The 25,700-nt window shown below is 37.2% G+C and overlaps 1 protein-coding gene across 3 annotated transcripts in view; it reads left to right on the forward strand.

The window, feature by feature from the left end:
- The window catches only part of USP32 (ubiquitin specific peptidase 32), a 238,765-nt gene that overhangs the window by 175,467 nt on the left and 37,598 nt on the right, over positions 1 to 25,700 (forward strand). For all 3 annotated transcript variants that reach the window (XM_045070181.1, XM_045070182.1, XM_004747234.3), the window contains exons 12-15: positions 8,125 to 8,227; positions 18,346 to 18,541; positions 20,664 to 20,839; positions 21,394 to 21,534. In XM_045070181.1, coding sequence (XP_044926116.1) covers positions 8,125 to 8,227; positions 18,346 to 18,541; positions 20,664 to 20,839; positions 21,394 to 21,534 — 616 coding nt within the window. The remainder of the gene's footprint in view (positions 1 to 8,124; positions 8,228 to 18,345; positions 18,542 to 20,663; positions 20,840 to 21,393; positions 21,535 to 25,700) is intronic.

Genomic DNA, 25,700 nt, shown 5'->3' on the forward strand with positions numbered 1-25,700 from the left:
GATGATACTTTTACATACCAATAAAGCCTCTTATAATTTAAATGGATAGCTAGTAGGCCTTATTCATCCCCTATTTTTAATCTCTCTTTTTCTTCAGTATAATTCAGTAATAAAGGCTGTATGCCTTTGGTTAGGTATGTATTTAGGCAAAATTACTTGAGGTAAAATATCTTGGTTAATAGGCCTGCACGTTTTTATGGCTGTAATTCAGGTTTTTTCCTCTTCTTTTTTTTTTTTTTTTTTAAACATATAGTGTATTATTTGCCCCAGGGGTACAGACCTGTGAATCATCAGGCTTATACATTTCATGGCACATACCCTCCCTAATTGTGATTCAATTTTTAATATATCAGGTCTCCTTCATTGCTTGAGTGTTACCATTATACTATACATTTGTGTAGAAAGTTTCAGAAACAGAACGAATCTACTCAACTTCACTTTTATTTATTTAAAAAAAAATTTTTTTTTAAAGATTTTATTTATTTATTTGACAGACAGAGATCACAGGTAGGCAGAGAGGCAGGCAGAGAAGCAGGCTTCCTGCCAAGCAGAGAGCCCGATGCGGGGCTCGATCCCAGGACCCTGGGATCACGACCCAAGGTGAAGGCAGAGGCTTTAACCCACTGAGCCACCCAGGTACCCCCTAAACTTCGCTTTTGAAAGGAATAAATTCGATACATAGTTTGTCACTTATTCTTAAAAGTAGTGTGTATACAAATTTTTCAGTAGTTTTTTCTGGTGTGAGACTGCTTGGTAAAAGAGTTTACTAAAATAGAGTGGTTTGGAATACCTGAAAACAGGATTATGTGAAGAATACCAGTTCATGTTCAGATGAATTGAAGTAGCAAAATATATTTTCCAACCTTTTTAAGGATTCTTATTTAAAATGGTCTGTTCTTTTAAAGAACGTTAAGCAAAATCTGTTTTTCAAAATGTTGCTTTCATAAAAACACTAGTCTCACATTGTGTTTTTAATTTTCATGCTCAGAATATTCATTCTTGTTTATGGTATTCATATGTTGACAATGTTATTTTGATTTTTGTCTGATCTTTAGATATCATAAAATAAAATTTTAAAATACATTTAAGTGTATAAGTGAGATATTGAAGAGAAATACTGAAAGGCTTTTATGTAGCTGCAGTAGCTTTTTTTTTTTTTAACTATTGCAATCTAATTTAATCACATACTAATACCTTCTGAAGTCAGCATGACTTACCGTACATACTAAGATTGCTATCGAGATAAGCATCGGGTGATGTATGGAATTGTTGAATCACACTATATTGTACACCTGGAACTTGATATAACTCTGTATGTTAACTAACTGGAATTAAAATAAAAACTTTAAAAAGAAAGAAAAGAAATGTTGATTTAAAAAATAGAACGAAGGATGCCTGAGTGGCTCTGTCTGTCAAGATGCCTTTGGCTCAGGTCATGATCTCAGAGTCCTGGGATCAAGTCCCGCATTGGTCTTCTTGCTTGGCAGGGGGCCTGCTTCTTCTCTGCCTGCCATTCCCCCTGCTTGTGTTCTTTCTCTCTCATGTGCTCTCTCTCTGACATAAATAAAAATCTTTAAAAAAAATTTTTTTAAGGCATGCTGTATATCCACTGTATATATATTTCTTGGCTTAATTATTTTGCAAATGCTCATAGCATCCCTATTTAAAAATAAAATGTTGGTATAATCTCATTTTTTTGTTTTTTTAATCTCATGTTTTTATAGAACTTTATATTACTTGCATTATTTCATCTGTTCCTTAGAATATAACTGCATTTAATTAGTGTCACCATCCCATTTTATAAAAGAGGAAACTGAGATTCACAAAAGTTGAGGAACTTACCAAAAATTGGATGGAAGTGGCAGAATCAAGTCTAGAACCTTTTTCATTGAAAACACAAGCGGTCTGTTTTCTGTAATCTTTATTTTAAAAAAAATCTGAATCTTAAATTCTAGATTCCAAATTGGTTAATTTCATTTTGTGATTTTTGAATTTTGTTTTATTTTACCTCCATTTTCACTGTTAAAAATTCATCTGAATTTTTAGGATGATTTTTTAAAGATGTATCAGGTTGGTATACAAGTAGTGAGGTGAAAGAAATATTTGTAACTTAAAGAGTCAGTAATTTATTGCAAAATTAGTGTCATGATTTCTGCAGTGGCTGAGTGAAGATCTCAGCATATCTCCTCCTGAAAAGCAACTAGACAAAATATAACACTGTATAAAATTGTCAGCCAACTATTTTAGGACTCTGGAAACTGAGCAAAGGTATTTAACAAGTTGGGAGGCATTTATTCAAGAAAAACTACTAAACCTTGGTAAGAAAAATGGGAATCCATAGTAATTTTACCTAGGGCTGGTCCCATTCTCTCCTTCATGATAGTTTTACCAAGGCATAGGTGACAGGGCTGACTTGATTTGGATTAGAGCAGAGATGAATGCCCGCCTAAGAGAATTGTAGCAAATAAACAAACAACAACAAAAAAAAAACAGTGATCATGGTGGCAAATAGTCAAGGAACATCAGTAGCTTGGGTTTGAGATACTGGTTAAGGAAAGCAACAAACTGAGAGCCCAGTCAGAATTTTAACAAAGAGATCCAGAGAACAAGACAAACAGAGTGTGTATTGATAAACAATAAACTTCCCCATGTCCCAGATGATCTGCAGGGCTGCTCATACATCCAAGGCTGTATGCAAGCTCAGCAGAAACCAAGGAGGGTTTTAGCTATCTATTAATTCCTGATGGAATGTAGGGCCTAGCTCATGCAGAAAATAAAAACCAAGAAAGGTTTATAACCTGCCTGAACTTTGCATCATTTCCCAAACGGAACTGATACATCAAGAAAAAGGTGCAAATGTCACTGGCTCAAGATGTTTCAGCATAGCACCTCACCAGTTATTGGCCGACCAGTAAATTCTGCTCTCCCCAAGGAAACCAAACTTTAAGAAATAATAATGAAGAAAACGGAACAACCTCACACTGCAGGGAAAGCAGACTCTATAGAGTTAGTCCAGGATGTCACAAGGCAAACACACAGGCAGGGTCAGAATCCAGAGTTGGTGAAATATATTATCAAATATGTCCAAATCTCAGGAATGGGAGATGATGAAACATGCAACAAAATAGGAAAAATGTGACCCGCGGTGGTGGTGGTGGGGATACTAGTTAATAGAGGTAGCCCCAGATGGTTGACTTAGGACACAGAAAGGACACAAAAGACTTCGAAGCAGTATTATAAATGTTTTCACTGCTAAAGGAAGCTTTGTTTAAAGAATTAAAGGAAGTTATAATCACAATAACTAACCAAATATAAAATATCAATAGAGACAGAAATTTTTAAAGTGAACTAAATGGAAATTCTGGAGTTGAAAATTAGAGTAAACAAAAATTCACCACAGTGACTCAGCAACAGATTGGAGCCACAGAGAAATAGCCAGCAAAATAGAATAGAGTTAAATAGACTTTTCCAATATGAAGAACAGAGAAAATAAATAAATGTGAACGGAACCCGAGATATGTGGAAGTCCCAAAAGGAGGAGAGGAAGGTGCAGAAAAACTTGATAACATGATGGCCAAACCTCCTAAAATTGCTTTAAGTTGTTAATCCAAAAAGCTCAATGAACTGCAGAGAGGTTAAAAACAGAGATCTACATCTAAACATACCACAAACTGCTCAAAGCTGCAAAGAGAAGATCCTAAAAGTTGGAAGAGGAAAATGACTCCTTCTTGTAGAAGGCAACCCCAGTAAGATTAATGGCTGACCATTTTTTTATACAAATGATGGAGATCAGTAGGCAGTGGGATGACATTCAGAGTGCTGAAGGGGAAAAAACTGTCAACCTAAAATTCTTTATTCAGCAGACCTATCCTTCAGAAATTAAGGTAATTTGAAAACATTCTCATATAAACACTGTTGTTAGTAAACACTTAAATACTGAAGTATTGAAATACTGGAGGAACTTCTTCATGCGAAAACAAAGTGACCCCAGACAATTTGAATTACACAAAGAAATACAAAGCACCAGTAAGCATAATTACATACTTAAAAATTAGACAGTATAAATACATTTTTCTGTTTTATCCTTTTAATGATTTAAAATGCAAAATCGTGGGGCGTCTTGGTGGCTCAGTGGGTTGGGCCTCTGCCTTCGGCTCAGGTCATAATCTCAGGATCCTGGGATTGAGCCCCACATCAGGCTCTCTGCTCAGCAGGGAGCCTGCTCCCCCCCCTTCTCTGCCTGCCTCTCTGCCTACTTGTGATCTCTTTCTCTGTCTAACAAATAAATAAAATCTTTTAAAAAATAAAATACAAAATTGTAAGATAATAATTTGAAAGCTACACTGTTCTTACAGCATAAAAAATGTCATATGCATGACAATACAACTGAAAGAATAGGAAGTAGAGCTGTATTTGAGCAGCTTCTATAATTTACTGGCATAAATTAGTATTAATCTGAAGTAGCATGTGTTAAGGTTTATTTTATACTTCTAGAGTAATCAGTAAGAAAATAATCCCAAATACAGTTTCTTTAAAAAAAAAAAATTAGAATGATACAGTAGAAAACAACTACTTAACACAAAAGAAGGAAAGTAAAAGAGGAATAGAAAAACAAATAAATACACTTGAGATGAATAGAAAACAAGTAACAAAAGGGTAGGCACAAATCTATATCAATAATTACCTTAAAATAAATAGATTAAACAGTTATCAAAGCTAAAGATAGACTGATATTTTTAATCCAGATACTTGAGGGGCACCTGGGTGGCTCAGTGGGTTAAAGCCTCTGCCTTTGGCTCAGGTCATGATCTCAGGGTCCTGGGATTGAGCCCCGCATCCGGCTCTCTGCTCAACAGGGAGCCTGCTTCCCTCTCTCTCTGCCTGATTCTGCCTTCTTGTGATCTCTGTCAAATAAATAAATTTTTTAAAAAATCTTAAAACCAAATACTTGAGATTCAAAGACACAAATAGATCAAAAGTAAAATGATGGAATAGATACAAGGCACATAGTAACAATAAGAGACCTGGAGTGGATATGCCGACATTAGGGAAAAAAATGGCTTTTAGGCAAAGAATTATTATTACAGGCAGACATTTTATAATGATAGAAGTCTTAATTCATCAGGAAGATAGAAAAATTGTAAATACATGTGTCTACAGCAGCAGAACACCCCCAGCAACAACGGAGTACGTATTCAAGTACACATGGAATATTGTGTAGGTGTTAAGCCATGGATTATTATACTATGGCCCACTGACCAACTTTGGTTTGTTTCCTGATTTGATGCAGCCTGCAAGCTAGAAATGTTTTTTTCCCCCTGTTGTTACACACTGAGAATCACAACGCTCGGCTGACAGAAGTTAAAATCTAAAGACAGGTCAATTGAAGCTATTGAGACTGAGGAATAGAAAGAAGAAAGAACGAAGGGAAATGAACAGAGCTTCCTGGACTTGTGAAATAGCAGCAGCCTTACCAGCATACACATGATAGGAATCCCAGAAGGAGAGGAGGGAAAGGGACAGAATATTTGAAGAAATAATGGTGCCAGACTCCTCAAATTTGACAAAAGATGTGAACCTAAACATTTAGAAAGCTCACTGAACTTCAAGAAGGATAAAACTAAGTGATTCACACCAAGACACATTATAATCATGGTCAGAAGCCTGGGGACAGAAAATTTTAAAGAGCAGCAAGAGAAAAGCTACACATGCAATAGATCCTCAATAAGATTAACAGCAGGTTTCTCATCAGAAATCTTGGAATCCAGAAGTGAGCGGAATGGTACTTTTATTCTATATCCGGGGAAAAGATTTTTTCAAGAGTGATTTGGATTTTAAGTTAAATTCTTATATGTGACACTAACAGCATAAGCAACCAAAGAAAAAAAGATAAATTTGTCTTCATTAAAGCTTCATTAAAGTTTTATCAAAACACATTGTCAGGAAAGTGAAAAGATAACTTGCAAAATGGGAGATAGTATTTGTAAATCATAGATCTGCCAGAGGTCAAGTAACTAGAATATATCCAGAACTCCTACAGCTCACCAACAAAAAGAAAACTCAACTAAAAATTGGGCAAGGGACTTGAATACACACTTGTGTAGATACGACAGACAGCTGGTCATTAGACACATAAAAAGATGCTCAAAATCATTAGTCATTAAGGAAATGCAACTCAAAACCACAATGTTTCTACTTTGCATTTACTAAGATGTTTATAATTTTTAAAACGGAAAATAAAATTTGTGAGGATGTGGAGAAATCAGGGCCCTGATACATCACTGTTAGAAATGTAAAATGGGGGGGGGGCGCCTGGGTGGCTCAGGGAGTTGAGCCTCTGCCTTCGGCTCAGGTCGTGGTTTCAGGGTCCTGGGATCGAGCCCTGCATCAGGCTCTCTGCTCACAGGGAGCCTGCCTTCCCCTCCCCCTCTGCCTGCCTCTCTGCCTACTTGTGATCTCTGTCTATCATATAAATAAATAAAAAATCTTAAAAAAAAAAAAAAGAAATGTAAAATGGTGTAACTGCTCTGCAAAAAATATGGTAGTTCCTCAACAGGATCACCATGTAACTTGGCAATTCCACTTCTAGGTATATACCTCAAACATCGAAAACAGGAACTCACATGCTTGTACACAGATGTTCATAGCAACACTATACACATTAGCCAGTAAGTAGAAACAGTCCACATAGCTATCAGTGGATGAATGGATAAACAAAATGTCGTATATCCATACTATGGAATATTATTCAGCCTTACAAAGGAATGGTACATGTAGTCATGCATGCAGCAACATGGATGAACCTCACAAGTGAAAGAGGCCAAATACAAAAGGTCACACATTGAAGGATTCCATTTATGTGAAATATCCAGAATAGGTAAATGAATAGATGTAGGAAAGTGATTCTCAAAGGCCAGGGAAAGGTAGTAATAGGAAATAACTGCCTAATGTGTAACTGCTCAATTGGGATGTATGAGAATGTTTTGGAGAAATACACATAACATGGACGTGACTATTTTCAAGCAAACAATTCAGTGGCATTGGTTCATTCAAAATATACAACCACCACTTTATGTTATGAATTTCTCCTCTGTAAAAACTTTTAAAAATCACAATGTGATGCAACTTCATACCCACTTGAATATTTATGATAGAAAAGATAGATGGTAAAACACGTTGCCAAGAATGTGAAAAAACTAGAACTATTATACATTACTGATAGAAATGTTAAATGGTATGGCCACTTTGGACAATAGCTTATCAATTTCAATTTATCAGATGTTAGATGGATAAACAAAATGTGGTGTATACATACCTGTGGGATGCATTATAAATAGTATTTGGGGGGGCTCAGGCAGTGAAGCAGCCAGGCAACTCTTGATTTTGGCTCCAGTCATGATCTCACAGTCCTAGGATTGAGCCCTGTGTCAGGCTGTGTGCTCAGTGGGGAATCTGCTTGAGATTCTCTCTCTACCTCTCCTTCTGCCCCTCCCCCCACTCGTGCTCGCTCGCTCGCTCTCTGTGAATAAATCTTTTTAAAACATAGTGTTTGGAATGGAATAACAAAACACAAAGTAATGATATCTGCTAAAATGTAGATGAACCTCAAAAACTTGGTAAGTCAAAGAGGCCAGATATAAAAGACCATGTGTTCTATTACTCCATTTATATGAATTGTTCAGAAAAGGGAAATTTGTAAGAGACAGAAAATAGACTAATGGTTTCCTGGGCTGAGAGTGTAACATGCATTGACTAAAGTGGACACAGGATAGCTTTGGGGGGTAATGGAAATGTTCTAGAATTGGATTGTTGGATTATGGTGATAGTTGTCTATAAATTTACCACAGTCATTGAGTTATACTCTTAATTCAGGTAAATTTTATGTTATGTAAATTATTCCTCCATAAAACTATTTTTAAAAACATCGGGGTGTGGAGCTTGATAGTGTTGTTATGACTCCTGAAATGGACTTACCAGTGTTTCACCAATTGAAACTATGGCAGTCTATGTAGTATATCCGTGTCATGTTTTTACTTTGTAAAAATTTCTAATAATTTCTGGATGCGTGTGTGGTCATCTGTTTCATATGCCATTTAATGTACTGAATTTCTTTTGTATGTACAGAGGGTGGTTAGAACGAGAGAGCAGGTATGGTCTGCAACCAGGACACAACTGGTTTATCATCTCCATGCAGTGGTGGCAGCAGTGGAAAGAATATGTGAAATATGTGAGTATGATTCCCCTTTATCTACATATTACATAGAATTTTCAGTTCCATCAGACTTTGTGTGACTGTTGGCCAGTAATAAAATGCTTCGGTGTAGATAAGGATTTGAAGGGGAAGGAAACAAATACGGACCAAGCTCTGTTCTTACACTTCCACATAAATTTCCTCCCTTTCAACAGCTCTGCAAGGAAGGTAACAGTGGACATGGGGGTGCATGCATATGACCTTGCGTTTCTCAGTTAATCTTGACAGTATCTCTGGGAGGAAGGTGGTATTAACATATTTTACCTGTGATGAACCTGAGGCTGAGATTAAAGGTAACCTAAATACAGGGTAGAGTTCTGGGATCAAACCTAAGGATTGACTTTTAAGCCAGTGGTGTCTCAACCACATCATTTACATTATCCTTCATTTGTTCACCTTTTTCATCAAAATGTTGAAGACCCTTGGGTAAGAAGTGCTGATTTTCTATTTAAAAAGTTAATTTCAGGACTAACATTAGAACTCAGTTTCTAATTGAGAATCTGCCATTGTTCCAAATAAAGAGTTCAAAGAGAAACTGTCATTAGTGAATAGTCTTATCGTACTTAAAATGGAATAGATTTTTCTTTAGAATTAAAAGACTCAGAGTAATTCCAGGAATCCAATTTCTCCATACTTGGAGAGCCAGCCAGTTGGTATGTAGACTCATTGTTAGTTACCAAATAATCACTAACCTGGTTTTTTGACTTTTATTTTTTTTCTCTATGTCCTTTTCTATCCTTATTTTTTAATCACAATATGGGTAGATTGTTTATATTATCTACTTAATTATTATGCCTGGTTCTTTTTTCTGTTTTGCAGGGTTAACACTTTGTTTTCACATATAAAATACATTAATCAGTGTTGTTGAAGGAGTAGAAAAGTAGGCAAATGACTTCAAACCCTTTAGGTAGATAATGATGGTTATTGTAAATAGAGAATGAAAATGGGGTAAAGCATCACAGTCTATGTTGAAATGTTTTTTGTCCTTTATGTTCTTAGATTGGCCTTGAAATGAATGGTTATTAATGTTTTACTGGCTGTGGACTCAAAGTGATACCTCATTTTGTGTTTTGAAGTATTACTTTTTGTTTCCTGTAGGAACATGGTCTTGTTCACAGGAGCACATCCCTTATAAACAGAAGTGCACTGATGAAAACACAAACCTGATTTGCCCTCACCTGTGTAACCCTTCTGTGCATTAAAAGAATTAGTGGAGGGTTGCAAGAGAAAGATGTGGAGGGGGAAATTACACTTAAGGGTCGTATTCTATCCCCTATGGCATTCTGTATTATGTTCCAGTATGTGTCTGCCAAATGCAGACTTTTAAAGTTTACTCTAAAATGAAGTTGGTCTGGGGCATCTGGGTAGCTCAGTCAGTTAAGTATCTGACTCTCAGGCCCCTTGTCAGGCTCCCAGCTCAGCAGGGCATCTGCTTCTCCTCCCTCTGTCCTGCTCATGTGCTCTCGCTCTCAAATAAATAAAATCTTTTTAAAAAAATAAATAAATGCAATAAATAAATAAATAGATAGATAGTTAGATAGATAGATATCACCTTTTAAAAAGTGACATTCTGGCCCATGTCTGTAAAATGACATTAAAGAACAGTTACCGGGCGCCTGGGTGGCTCAGTGGGTTAAGCCGCTGCCTTCGGCTCAGGTCATGATCTCAGGGTCCTGGGATCGAGTCTCGCATCGGGCTCTCTGCTCAGCAGGGAGCCTGCTTCCTTCTCTCTCTGCCTGCCTCTCAGTGTACTTGTAATTTCTCTCTGTCAAATGAATAAATAAAAAATCTTAAAAAATAAAAAAATTAAAAAATAAAGAACAGTTACCTCCATGACAGGATGTTACAAAGATTAAAGGAGTCGATACATGTTAAACATTTTAGATCAGTGTCTGGCATATAGTAAGTACTCAGTAAGTATTAGCTAATAGTCTGAGAAAACAGTACAGGATAATAGTAGTGAGCTATTATCCTTTTATAGGATAATAGTAGTGACCCATGTGTTAGGGTCCTCCTGGTCCTGCTACTTGTGGTATAACCTTAAACAAGTTACTTACCCTTTCTGTGCCTCCGTTTTCTCATACAAACAACAGGGTTGTTCAATAGGGTTGTTGCAGAGAATTAAATGAATTAACATAGATGAAGCACTCAGCCCCATGCCTGGCAGGTAGGACCCAATGTAAAGTTAGAGGAAATAATGGTAGTAATACTAGCAGTGATTTCAGCAGCAGTGGCAGTAGTAATTAGTGATTTATATTTGCCTTTCCAGTATATATGGCAATTTTGGCAAGTGCTTTGTTTAAGAAAAATAATCGATATTTCCAGTGTGTTGGATAATTTCCTCTGGGCTTAGTCTGCCCACCTAATAAGAAATCCGTTAGCTTTATTTAATGTCTCTTCATAAAATGGTGTATTTGCTGATGTGAATTACTAATTGTCTAGAGGGCAGACTGTATCTTTCAGACAGCAGCATGTCTAAATAGAAAGAGACTAAGGGAGCAGGAAAAATAAGCAGTCCTTTCTCAGAAGTTGCCTTGCCTCAGATATGAATGATTGACTTGAGTTTGAATTTTGGATCTGCTCATAGGATCTGTTCTTCTTTATGGAGCCAAAGTTTTTTTTTTTTTTCTACTGTGTGAAATCTCCTTTTGTACAAATGTAAACTGGGAGAAATGGTGAAATCTTTTCTGTCATCATTGTAGTATATATTCTTGTCTTTCCCTCCTGTTTGAGAGCTGAGAGAGCAGCTCTTACTACTCATGTACAGATTTTACTATTCATTATGTATTATTGGTTGGTATGTGACTTTGGAGTTAGAAAGCACTTTAAGCACTTCTCTTTTCTAAACTCGCAAAGCTTCTGAGGGCCCTTTAGGTTTTATAATTGCACAGAGTTGTATTGGGCAAATATTTTATTCCTGATCTAGATTTTCTAGAGTTTCAGGTCTCTTGACTCCTATCTTAGTACTTTTTCCATTACTCATACTACCTTCCATTTTTCAAAAACCAGCATTGCAGACTAATGAAATATAATATTGACATAACTAGTAGTTAGGTTCATGAATAGTTATAGTATACATATATGTAGAAGAAAGTAGCATCATCATTGATAGAGAAGAAAGTGAATCCTGACCCTTATTTTGGAATACCATTAAATTCTGACACAACTCAAAAGAAATCATGACATGCTTAAAGTAGAATTATCTTCTCTTAAAGTGCCACATATCCCTTTTGGGAGTCAGTGACTCAGAGCTCAGAGGAGGATGAAGTTTTTCACCATTGGTGAATCTTTATCTACCTAGAGACCTGTCTTCTGAAAACACAGGGTAGTTGCTAAGAGTTCCAGAGCCAGAAGTCAGTAAAAACAAAACAAGATCCTTTGACATTTAAGGGGAAAAATTTTCCCAGAGCAACTGGAAATAACACTCAGAGTCAGTGACTATGTATATGACCATTATTGATTTGTTTAAGATGTAGAAGGAAAGTAGTCATAAGATGAGTCAACTGAAAATGTTGACAATTTCCCTGAAAGACAAGGGTGGAAGCAATGACCTAAAAAATGGGACAGAGAAGGGGGAAGAAGAAAGAACCTGAGTAATGGTGGCAGTTTCAGACACTGCCCAACACTGAGAGCAGTAGATTCCTGGAATAGAAAAACAAGCCAGTCAATGAGAAGATAGACCACTCTAGTTGGAACATTGGAAAATAAGTGAAGAAAAGCCTTTATTCTCTATCTAAAAAGGTTATCATTCACTGCACCATGTTAAAAGCATATGGTATAGTGTAAAGTCACTGGTGACAAAGACTGCAGTCTCTGATAAGCTATTACAATTATTCTATTGCTGAATTATTGTAAAACTTAACAGATTTAATGCCTGGTAATATTTTTACCACCCCATTTTCTTACCAATAATATCTATAGATTTCATCCTAAGGACTAAACTGTTCAGAATAAGAAATAAGAATAGTTTCATGTAGGGGTACCTGGGTGGCTCAGTGGGTCAAGCCTCTGCCTTCGGCTCTGGTCATGATCTCAGGGTCCTGGGATTGGAGCCCTGCATCTGGCTCTCTGTTTAGCAGGGAGCCTACTTCCCCCTCTCTCTCTGCCTGCCTCTCTGCCTACTTGTGACCACTCTGTCAAATAAATAAATAAAATCTTTAAAAAAAAAAAAAAAAAAAAGAATAGTTTCATGTAAGTTTTCTTTAGAAATATAAGCTATATATAAGATTTCCAAACCCTGGGGGCCTGGGTGGCTCAGTCTTAGGTTAAGTGTCTGCCCTCAGCTCAGGTCATAATCCAGGGTCCTGGGATCGAGCGGGTTGGACTCCCTGCTCAGCTGGAGTCTGCTTCTCCGTCTCCCTCTGCTCCTTTCCTTCTCCCCTGCTTGTGCAGCTCTCTCTTTCTCTCTCTCTCTCAAATAAATAAATCTTTTTTAAAGATTTAAAATACAATACCAAATGTTTCTCTTTGAAATTCTGCTAAATATCAAACTCAGAGGAAAGCTTAAAGGAATTTTTTTTCTCAGATATAATTAAAGGAGAGCCAGTCTTCCTCAAAGTATATTACTACTTTTTTAAATTTTTATTTATTTTTATTTTTTTTAAAGATTTTATATTTATATGACAGAGAGAGATCACAAGTAGGCAGAGAAGCAGGCAGAGAGAGAGGGGGAAGCAGGCTCCCCGCAGAGCAGAGAGCCTGATGCAGGGCTCGATCCCAGGACCCTGAGATCATGACCTGAGCCGAAGGCAGAGGCTCAACCCACCGAGCCATCCAGGCGCCCCAATTACTACATATTTTCAAAAAGTGAGTTATAGTGCATAAACAAACTTAAAATAAATGGAATAGAGAAATGAGTATGAATTTTAAAAAGAGTTGCCTATCAAGTCCACATGATAGTTACATGGATATCATTTAAGTTCAGAAACACTTGTGGCAAAAATAAAAGATTTTTCTGGAGGATAATGAAGTAACCTGAGAGAAGACTTAAATTTTTTAAGTTGTTCTTTCAAAATGACTATCTTACTAGTTTTACTCCATCTTTATAGGAAAGAAGCAAATGACCCAAAAGTTCATTAAAAATCTGAATCTTTCTAAAAAGCAAGTTCCAGAGGAAGTAGTACACTTAGTAAGAAATCAGTTACTCCTCTACTCTCAGCATTGGGAACACATTTATAAAAACAAAAGTATGAGCCTATAATCCTCACTGGGGCAGTGGTTATCAGTTTTGACTACATAGTAGGATCCCATAAAGGCCTTTACAAAAAGAGAAATAAAATGCCTCTGTTCCTCTCCAGACCAAATAAATCAGAAAGTATAACGGGGGTGGCAACATTTAATTAATATAAATAAGTCATCTTATTTACGAAAAATTTTGAAACTTAAATCCATTTCCGTTGGTATGGACTCAACATCAGAAAAGCTGTGAGAAGATCAATATTGTGTTTGAGAAGATGAATATTATCTTTAAGAAATTGCCATGAAATCCACACACAAAAGGCCAAACATAGGATTAATAATATAAACTACTCAAACCTAGTTTACGTTTCTAATTCTTTGGCCATAGGTCATTTTTGTTTTGTTGTACATACAATTTGACTTCTTTGGTGGATAGTCTAATTTAAAATACTGATGGTGGGAGGCGCCTCGTTGGCTCTTTCGGTAGAACATGTGATTCTTTTTTTTTTTTAAAGATTTTATTTATTTATTTGACAGAGAGAGATCACAAGTAGGCAGAGAGGCAGGCAGAGAGAGAGGAGGAAGCAGGCTCCCTGCCGAGCAGAGAGCCCGATGCGGGACTCGATCTCAGGACCCTGAGATCATGACCTGAGCTGAAGGCAGCGGCCTAACCCACTGAGCCACCCAGGCGCCCAGAACATGTGATTCTTGACAGGTTATGAGTTCAGGCCGCATGTTGGGCATAGAGCTTACTTAAAAAGAAATAAAATCCCAATGGCCCCAAATCCATATTTAACGTAGATTCCCAGTTTTTAGTCATTTGTGTACTATGGCCATCATATTTTGCCATATAGTTATGTGCTTAATGTGTTTATTTAAATAACTTTATCATTTTTATGTAAATAAATGTCTTTTTTAAAGTGAACTCTTGATACCAGCATCTTAAATAGAAAATCAGTGTCACACTCCAGAAATAGAAGGTCAAAATAAAAATAAATTCAGTGAAAATAAGATATAATATCAAATTCCAGCTAAACAGTGTTGTATTAAGGTCTGTTCTCTGTTAAAAAGAGAAATTATCAGGTGTTACATTAGCAGATCAAGTATTAGATTAGCACATTAGGAAAAAAAGATTAGCACATCAGTACCAAACGGGGACCGTTTCCTTGAAGTAATTAGAGGATTGAGAGAGAATTGAATAGGGAATAACTTTTTCACTGCAAACTAGTTATTAATACCCAAAATAATCTGGTACCTTTCCTACACTTTAGGAAACGTATTAATTGACAGAAGATGCCAACATTAGGATCTGTAGTAAAGAATCTACATGCTTTTGAATTGTTTGCAGTTTTAACAATTGCTATTTTAAAAAACTTAATCCCAAAAGTGAATTGGTTTGTAGAAAGGAACCTAGGTTTTATTCTCATTCTTCTTGCCACTCTTTCAGTTAAAGGCATTGAAATTTTTTCAGAGCTGGCTTCTGAAGGATCTATGAATTGATAGTATTCACCTGGCTTATAGATGATACAGGAGAAAGCATCTAATAAAATGTTGATCCAGTGTCTCTCTGGGCTAAAATTAGGGATGTTCTAATTGCATTAAAAGAAACTAAAGGTCCCACTGTGCTATTGGTGCTATTGCTATGGTGTTACTTGGAGCTTGTCTTTTAAATTGGATATTTTTCTTGGGTTGGGTCATTTGTTTTATAAGCAGTACCTCCAGCAATCAGTTTTTTCCATAAAATGCATGTCAGTGTTTGTTGAATGCCACTTGAGTTCTTCTACCCATGCTATTGCCTTTTGGACCTTGTTTCACTGGTAAATCCCTTTAGTCTCTTTACCCTCTCAGTTGCAAAGGTCCTGATCTTCTAAAGACATTCATAGATATACATTCTCAGAGTCTTATCTTTATGTTTTCTGTCACTAAACTTAGTAGAAAATAATTCTGTGCTAGTCATCTCAGCTTCTGGTACTAAACAATCTCTTGATTTTTCTTTCATCATTCAGTCTCTAGATTCTTTTTTTTTTTTTTTTTTTAATTATTTGACAGACCGAGATCACAAGCAGGCAGAAAGAGAAAGGAGGAAGCAGGCTCCCCGCGGAGCAGAGATTCCCAGGACTCTGGGATCATGACCTGAGCTGAAGGCAGAGGCGTTAACCCACTGAGCCACCCAGGCGCCCCCCAGTCTCTAGATTCTTACATTACAGATTTTATAAATATTATTCTCCCCTTATTTTACATACACCATGTTCTTAGGCTTCAGGAAGGCTCTTGACCTTCAGATTTTTATATTCTACCTCTTTTTCTGTCCTGAGCACAAGACTCAAGTGTCCCAGGTAACTCAAAAAGAATATCCCAAAATAAGCTCATTTCCCCAGATGATCCCATTAACTCATAAACTTTATCTTATAAAGGTGTCAACTCCCGTCTAGTCTTCTATGCCAGTACCTCAGGTTCTACCTTGGAATTATCTTTGCCTCTTTTTTATACACAATTAGTTGTCAAATTTTTTCACCTCTTACATATTCTTAGTCCATGTTCTTCTCTCCATCTCCTTACTTCTGGATCTATCTTTATGGTTTATTACCTTACAATCTCTTGCCTTGAATTATTATAGGAGCCTTATTTTTTTTTTTTTAAGATTTACTTATATTTATTTGAGAGAGAGAGAGAGAGAGACCGTGCAGGAAGGGGAAAGGGGTAGAGAGAATCTCAAGTAGACTCCCCATTGAAGAAGGAGCTCATCATAGCGCCTGATCATGACCTGAGCTGACATCAAGAGCTGTGACTGAGCCACCCAGGTGCCCCAGTATAGGAGCCCTCTAGCATGTGTCTCAGGTTTCCATTTCTGCCTCTGGTCCTTTCTGTAGAGTACTTATTAAAGCAAAAAATGGATTATACTGCTCCATTTGAAAGCCTTTCACAGAAAAATCCTGTGGATATAATGTTGAGTGAAAGAAAAAGAAAACTCTATGCTGTGTTTAAAATGTAATACCAGTTTTATAGCAACCAGAATGATGGTTCATATTTACTAAACACTAGGCACTTTACATGTGTCGCTTAAGTAATCTTTACAGTAACTCTGAGATAGATACTAACATTACCCTGATTTTTACCCATGAAGAATCCAAGGCTTAGAAATTTACTTATTGTGGGGGTACCTGGGTGGGTCAGGAGTCATTGAAGTATCTGACTCTTGATCTGGGCTCAGGTCTTGATCTGAGGGTCGTGTGTTCAAGCCCTGTGTTTGACTTCATGCTGGGAGTGGAGCCTACTTTAAAAAAAGTTATCCTGAAAGGTCACATAGCTGGTAAATCAGAGCACTGCCCTTAGTTCTAACTATATATTCCACACTATTTATTTTTTTACATGTGTGTGTGTGTTTTCAGTCATGAAAAAATAAAGGAAACACACCACAGTACCAACTGTAGTTAATGCTAAATGCTGGGATCATTTAGCATATTTATGATATTCTTCTGTAGTTCTTGCAGTGACAGTGTAATCTGTAATAATAAAAAGAATAAATGTTATTTAATTTTTTAAACATTAAAAGAAACCTTCCATAATTTTCAGTTTTCAACAGAATAAAGGCCTAAATTAGTTTGTGTCAGGGGCACCTGGCCGACTGGCTGGCTGGCTCAGTGGGTAGAGCATGCAATGCCCCCTACTTTTTTTTTTTTTAAAAAAAGGCTGACCCCCTTGGGGTGCCTGGGTGGCTCAGTGGGTTAAAACCTCTGCCTTTGGCTCAGGTCATGATCTCAGGGTGCTGGGATCGAGCCCCGAATCGGCTCTCTGCTCCAAAGGGAGCCTACTTCCCTTCCTCTCTCTCTGCCTGCCTCTCTGCCTACTTGTCATCTCTGTCCGTCAAATAAATAAAATCTTTAAAAAGAAAAGCTGAGGGCACCTGGGTGGCTCAGTGGGTTGAGCCGCTGCCTTCGGCTCGGGTCATGATCTCAGGGTCCTGGGATCGAGTCCCGCATCGGGCTCTCTGCTCAGCAGGGAGCCTGCTTCTCTCTCTCTCTCTGCCTGCCTCTCCATCTACTTGTGATTTCTCTCTGTCAAATAAATAAATAAAATCTTTAAAAAAAAAAAAAAGAAAAGAAAAGCTGACCCTCCCATGAGTAAGAAGGACCTTCTTTTCCCCACCCTACCCCAAATATTTTCTGTTTATTTGACAGAGAGAGACAGCGAGAAAGGGAACACAAGCAGGGGGAGTGGAAGAGGGAGACGCTGGCTTCCTACCAAGTAGGAAGCCATATGCTGGGCTGGATCGCAGGACCCTGGAGTCATGACCTGAGCTGAAGGCAGACGCTAAACAACTGAGCCTCCCAGGTGCCCCAGAGCGTGCAATTCTTGATCTCAGGGTCACGCTTTTAAGGTCCACATTGAGCATAGTACTTACTTTAGAAGATAATAAATAAACAGGGGCACCTGGGTGACTCAGTAAGTTGACTGTCTTGTCTTCAGCTCAGGTCATGATCCCAGGGTCCTGGAATTGAGCCCAGCGTGGGGCTCCCGTGGGGCTCCCTGCTCAGCGGGGAGCCTGCTTCTCTCTCTCCCTTTGCCTTCCATTTTGCCTACTTGTGCTCTCTGTCTGTCAAATAAATAAATAAAATCTTTAAAAAAGATATTTAAATAAAATAAACACACATACGTACATACATCACTCACTCCCTTTGTGTCACAGAGTCCTTTGTGGTATGTGTCCCCAGTCTGCTTTATCAATTTTATTTACACACACACATCCCCTTTGAAAAAACTGAAATTTAGTTACAGATTAAAATGTTCTTAATTGGCAGTAGCTAACTACAGGAGGATTAAAAGCAATAGATAATTTAGAGATTCATTTTTGAAACCTGCTTAGTGCTTGGATTATTAAATTGTACCTTTTAATTTCTGACCTCATGATTTTTTAGGATGCCAGCCCTGTTGTAATTGAGCCATCATCTGTTCTGAATGGAGGGAAATATTCATTTGGAACAGCAGTACATTGTATAGAGCAGAGTGAAGATAGAATCGGAGGAGGCAGCCTCAGCTATGTGAATACCACAGAAGAGAAGTTTTCAGACAACATTTCTTCTGCATCTGAAGCCTCAGAAACTGCTGGCAGTGGTAAGATGGCTTGCTTCCCATAAAGTTTATTCAAGGTCACATCTTAAAAGAGTATACTTTGTCAGAGAATGTGCTTCGTAGGATGTAACCAGACGTCTGTTCACAGAAATAAGTTTTGAATGAAATGGTCAGTTATAAAATTCTTGAATATATTAGTAACTTTACAAAGAGAAACTCTTCTGTATTCTATTTCATGAATCTCTCAATTTGAAAATATGTTCGCTGTTTGGGTACCTGGCTGATTCTGTCAGTAGAGCATGCAACTCTTGATCTTAGGGTTGTGGTTCAAGGCCCAGGTTGGGCATGAGCCTACTTAAATAAGTTCATTTGTTTAAATATATATATATACACATATATATATATGTGTGTGTGTGTGTGTGTATATAGTTTCACTATTTTCATTGATTAAAGCTACTTCTCTCCATATCACTATTTAATTATTTTGTCAATCATTTGGAAGGACAGTTTTTGAGAAAATCTGAAATTCCATCTCCAAGACTCTCTGCCTTCACTGGGTTAAGTGCACCCTCATATTAGATTCTGCAGACATTTCAGGCTGGAATTAGGGGATTATTTTGTGAAACTATTGAGAAAAAGTCAAAATGTATCCCATAATCCTTTGCAGTCCTTTAGTCATACCTAAAACTCAGTGTTTCTACACATTTGGGGAAAATGCTTTGATGTTTTTGTGGCATAGCTGAGTTGAGCTGATCCCTCTGCTGAAAACAGTGGCAGTACTCTCAAGTTTACTCTTACTTCATCTCTGAGATCCAGCAAATCGGACAGAGCTAGCCTCTTCTCTACAAAGTTCTTTGTAAAATCTACTTCTCCTTCTTCCCCATCTGATTTTTTTTTTAAGATTTTTAAAAAATTTATGTTTGACAGAGAGATCACAAGTAGGCAGAGCAGCAGGCTTCCTGCTGAACAGAGAGCCTGATATGGGGCTCGATCCCAGGACCCTGAAATCAAGACCTGAGCCGAAGGCAGAGGCTTAACCCTCTGAGCCACCCAGGCACCCCTTCCCCATTTAGCACTCCTAGAAGTTCTGTCTCTGATGAGCTTTAACGCCAAGATTATTTTTTAACACCAAGATTATTTTTAACCCTCTCTAAGGTCCTGCTATCCATAGTCTGAGCAGTGCCCCAAACAAAAGGTTTAAAGTGGCTGATGGCTAGAATGTTTGCCCGATTGATGGCTAGAATGGTTATTAGTCTGTTGTTCAGAGTTGAAATACCTTTTTTTTTTTAAAAGATTTTATTTATTTATTTGACAGAGATCACAAATAGGCAGAGAAGGGGGATGGGAAGCAGGCTCCCTGCTGAGCAGAGAGCCCAGTGCAGGGCTCAATCTCAGGACCCTGAGAACATGACCTGAGCTGAAGGCAGAGGCTTAACCCACTGAACCATTCAGGTGCCCCCAGAGTTGAAATACCTTAAAATACCATTGAATTTCACAACTCTTAAGTCATTATTAATCATTTTTCTGTGTGCATTTTTCTATTGCAACCTGACATGCCTTCCTTTGAAATAAATTTACTAGGAAAGTTTCCTCCTCTCTGGCACTCTTCTGTTAAGAGTTCTTGTTTTAGCTCCTTCCCTTTGGTTTAGAGACTTCTTATGACCAGTCTCTTAAGAACATTTGGAATATGTTTACAGGAGGAAAAAGAAGAATTAAGGGTGACTCTGTGAGAGCCCAGCTGTTTGGCCATACATCTTCCTTTTCTATTAAAAGGTGTATAATTATTGTGAGTTATTAGATATTTTAGGAGGCTGGCCACATGTTCATTTGGCCACAGTTTGGTCGTGGTTTTTGTTTTTTGTTGTGGTTTTTTCGATTTGTGTTTATTTATTTTAGAGAGAGAGCATGTGAATCAGGGTGAAGGGAGTGGGAGCCAGAGGGGGAGAGAGAATCCCAAGCAGACTCCATGCTGAGTATAGAGCCTCACATGGGCTGGATCTCATGACCGTGAGATCATGACCTGAGCTGAAATCAAGAGTTGGGCACTTACCCGTAACTGTGCCAGTCAGGGGCTTCATTTGGTAATTTGGTAACAGTTTTTAAAGCTTTTTTTCCACCTATAATAACTACAAATAAAGAGATTCCATCCTCTTTTCCCTTACAGGCTTTCTGTATTCTGCCACACCAGGGGCAGATATGTGCTTTGCTCGACAACATAACACTTCTGACAATAACAACCAGTGTTTGCTAGGAGCCAATGGGAATATTTTGTTGCATCTCAATCCTCAGAAACCAGGGGCTATTGATAACCAGCCACTAGTAACTCAAGAACCTGTAAAGGTAGGTGATATGACATCTACTTAAAATAATTCCCTTTCAGGTGGCAAGTAAGTTTCATTCTAGAGGTTTTAACATATAGCAAGACATTTGTACATTCACGGTTCGTTAAATTAACCTGTTGTAGGTGGGTGACTCTGCATAGTATATTTCCATGAGGATATTTTATGATTTAGTAATTGCACAGAAGCAGTGTAGTAATCCTTAGAAATAGTCTTACTTAGGACAGCTACTGGGAAAATGTAGTTTTTATGTGTATGTGGAATTTTTTTTTCCAAAGTAATATTTTCTGTTGTTTGAAAGAAATTTGTGAAAACCAGTCTTATTTCCAAATGCTCCAATGATTTTTTCAAATGATTTGCCTTGATTTCTCTTTCTTAAATAATTTACTTTGGAAGTTAAAAATAAAAATCTCTTTTAGAAAATGATTTTCCAGTAACGTGAAACTGAGTAGTGACATATGTGTTTGTTCTCCTGTATCTAGATTTTGTTAAAACACAAGAGACTGTAATACTAGAAATATTAAAAACCAACATTTGTATTCCATTCTTTCTAAGGCTACATCACTAACACTAGAAGGAGGACGATTAAAACGAACCCCACAGCTGATCCACGGAAGAGATTATGAAATGGTCCCAGAACCTGTGTGGAGAGCACTTTATCACTGGTATGGAGCAAACCTGGCTCTACCTAGACCCGTAAGTATAACCAATGGAGCTTTATATAAGGAACAGTCCTACTTTGGGTCTTCCATTACTTTGCTATATTGAATCCCACTATCCACAAATTAGTACTTTCTTATGATAGCAGAGTGCTCAGTACCTGTAAATTAGTTGAACAAAATTTAGGTTCCTTTATATTTAATCACTTATTCATTCATTTATTCATACATTAACCAAGCACTTTATTAGTATCAGCTCTATAGTGATGTGCCTGTGGAAATGGGTGTCTTACCTGGGGTGAAGGAAATAGTCACTAGACTTAAGTCAAGGAATTATTAGGCTAGGCTATTAAATAAGCCATCCATATAAACATAGACTTTAGAATAATATAGGGCTTAGGCTGGAGCAGAAGTCTGAAAGCCAGTGCCAAAAAGTTCAGTGAACATAGGGGAAGTGGTGCAGTGATTACTTCTGAGACTGTTATTTTCATTAACCACACAGGCATCCAGTTAGGGATTGGTTCATCCCATAGTTGTTGGTGGATTTTTGTGTTTCGTCTTCTTGAAAGAAGGACACAAAAATGATCATAACAGGAATGCAAGCAAGTGAATTCTGATTGACACCATTACTAGGATGAGTCATTCAGAGCATAAATAAAATGCTCTAAAGTAATTTAAAAGACTTGAAGAATATAACAACAAAACATTAGCGAGTTAACTATACCATTATACTGTTGGGCTTATACCGTAAGCAACAGGATGCATACCCTGAATACTCTTTGCATTATCAGTGCAGTAAAATGCTTCGTAATAAGGTTCCTTTTGTAGATCAGGAAGCACTCTCCATCATATAATGTCCAAGATAGAATTTTTTTATACCAGAAAAGTTGGCGTAAATGAGATACAGTAACTTAGATCACTTCCAAAGAGAGTAGAAGTCTGCTATAAAGCCTTAGTCTATAATTTTGATGTTGATTGTGACTTATTAATAATTATGTTTATTAAGAATTGTGTTCAAGTCAGAATCAGGAATTTGGGCTTTGAGTTTGTTGGCTCCAAAAGGTTCCTACTTGTATTTGGCATCAGAACTCCTAGATGTATAAATACAAATACATATATAAATATAAATATATAGAGATACGTAAACATATATACTTTATTTATTGGGAGGTGGGGTAATCCTTCAAATAGTTGCTTAATTTCTGGGACTTTCCAGCTCTAGCTTAATATTATATATCTGGGAATATATCTGGGAAAACACTGTGATAATCGTTTTTGACATATATATAGTTTGATGTTTTAGAGTCTGCCTAAATTTGGATTACCAGTGTTCCAATCTCTAAATCTTAGTTTCTTCCTCCTCTGTAAAATGGAGCTAACAGTACCTACTGAAAAGGGAGGTAAAAGTATCTACTTGTTTTGATAATTAAATAATACATATGATTAACACAGCATCTGATTTACAGTAAGTGGTCAGTAAATGTTGATCATTGCTAATATCATCATCATCATTAAGAGCATTTTCAGAACCTCACACAAGATCATTTTTTTTTTTAAGATTTTATTTATTTATTTGTCAGAGAGAGAGCGAGCACAGGCAGAGGCAGAGGGAGAAGCAGGCTCCCTATGGAGCAAGGAGCCCGATGTGGGACTCTATCCCAGGATGCTGGGATCATGACCTGAGCCGAAGGCAGCTGCTTAACCAACTGAGCCACCCAGGCGTCCCAAGATCATGTTTTTTTACATTTATGTCAGACAAATATTAAAGTGATTTTACTAGATCAGAGCTGCATTTGCTGGCTTGATAGAATTTTTTCATCTCTAAATATGACACATTTGCCTAATTTCAGGAAAAAATGGTGCAAAAAACATTTAAAATGGTGTTTTCAGGTAGAGAGAATACTAAATATTTTGCCATGGCAAGGTTAAAAATGAATGCTTTTATGATGTGTAAGTCATACTGTTTATATAAAAATATCTTTGGAGTGCCTGGGTAGCTCAGTCGGTTAAGCGTTCGACTCTTGATCTCAGCTCAGGTCTTGATCTCAGGGTTTTTTCCAAACGTGTGTGATCTCTTCAAGGTAAATTCTTGCACGTGGAGTTCCATCTATTGTTTGGCAATTGCCACTGAAGTTAAGAAGTTCAAAGATAAGAATAATTAAAATGTAAATAAATAAGTGTTTTTGTATGTTTGTGTGTAAGATGTTATTAATTTGTAAATTTTCACAAACTCACTTGTTATCTTGGCAAACAAGATGCATATTATAAAAACTACTTCATTATCAGTTCAGATTCTGCCAAAGGTATGTTCTATGTAGCCTGTCAACTACTAATACTGAATTATTAATGCTTCCTCAGATCATATTAAACTGAAATTATAAGAAATTTTGGTTGGCTTTGTAACTATTAGTACCTGCCCAGAAGTGGACAGACTTCTTCCAGCAGTCTAGAATACCAGGGAGAGCCCTTTCTTGCTTATCATTTAAGTAGGATTTGAAAAAGCTCCCCAAAGGAGCTTTTCAAGTGCCATACTGTAGAATAACAGAACGTGTAGAATACTGTTAAGGAAAAGTCCTACTAAAGATTTGTAGCATTGTTTTCATTTGGTTCTTTACTGTTCTTTACTCTTGATATTGGAAAATGATCTACTGCAGAAGATACTGGTTACTAGGGCAGAGGGAAATAAAATAAAACCTGGTCACTTGAGACTGTTAAAGATTGTGTAGGATTTTGTGTTTTAAAGTAGGTTAATCCTGCTATCCTTTTGGAATACTAAATTGATAATGTTCTATTCTTAAAACTCTTAGAGCGATATTTTTATAATGAAATGTTTTCCAGTATCTTTGGGCTGGCAAGCGTATTATTTGGAGGGAGTTACTAAAAAATCCAGTTACAACATGAATCTCAATTTTGTGCATCTGGAGTAATTTTTTTTTTTTTTTACTAATTTTTTTTTAAATTTTATTTATTTATTTGACAGAGATCACAAGTAGGTAGAGAGGCAGGCACAGAGAGAGGAGGAAGCAGACTCCCCGCTGAGCAGAGAGCCCGATGTGGGGCTCGATCCCAGGACCCTGGGATCATGACCCGAGCCGAAGGCAGAGGCTTAACCCACTGAGCAACCCAGGTGCCCACAGAGTAATTGTTTTAATCATAGACAAAAATACATGGAACAAACCAGTTATAGTAGAACATAGCAAATTTTTATATGAAAACATTTCTATTCTTAAAACTAATATAAGAGGGGCACCTGGGTGGCTCACTGGGTTAAAGCCTCTGCCTTCGGCTCAGGTCATGAGCTCAGGGTCCTGGGATCGAGCCCTACATCGGGCTCTGTGCTCAGCAGGGAGCCTTCTTCCTCTTCTCTCTCTGTCTGCCTCTCTGCCTACTTATGATCTCTGTCTGTCAAATAAATAAAATCTTTAAAAAAAAACTAATAAATAAAATTTAGGCAAATTTATAATCTTTTTATATGTGTTAAAGAAACCAGGTATTTTCAAATGATGTCCACTGATAAGGTTTTATGAGGGAAGTACACTCATAAATTTCTGAGGATATTGTAAATTGCTGCACTTCAGGTGGCAAAATGACTCAGTTAATGATACGGCCTTCCATACTTTTTAACTTCTAGCTCCAGTCCTAAGAATTTGTCACTTAAAAGACCTTTTAGGGGTGCTGGGTGGCTTAGGTGGTAAGCATCTGCCTTCGGCTCAGGTAATGATCCCAGTGTCCTGGGATTAAGCCCCACATCGGGCTCCTTGCTCCGCCGGAAGCCTGCTTCTCCCTCTTCCACTCCCCCTGCTTGTATTCCCTCTCCTGCTGCATCTCTCCATCAAATAAATGAAATCTTTTTAAAAAAAACAAAACAAAACAAAAAAAGAAGACCATCACTTATGTATGAAGTATGTAAAAGTGAGAATTATAGTGTGAAGGTAATAGAATTATAGATAATATTTAAGATTTTCCCCCTTAATTTCAGTGTTAACTTGCTTTTAAATGAAAGAGGAGAAAATACTCACCAGGAGTTCAAATCTTAGAAGATGAGTTTAGGACCAGGAGCCTGAGAGTATTTAAACCCATGTAATTTAAATCTATGAATCTCTGTAATCTAACAAATACAAATAGTGAACCTATTGAACATTTTAGTTTCAAAATAAATCTCAGAAATTTGATAAAAAATGACATTTTGTTTCTTCTTTTATA

The sequence above is a fragment of the Mustela putorius genome, unplaced genomic scaffold (assembly GCF_011764305.1).
Source record: "Mustela putorius furo isolate JIRA1106 unplaced genomic scaffold, ASM1176430v1.1 tig00003962_pilon_pilon_pilon, whole genome shotgun sequence".
NCBI lineage: Eukaryota > Metazoa > Chordata > Mammalia > Carnivora > Mustelidae > Mustela > Mustela putorius.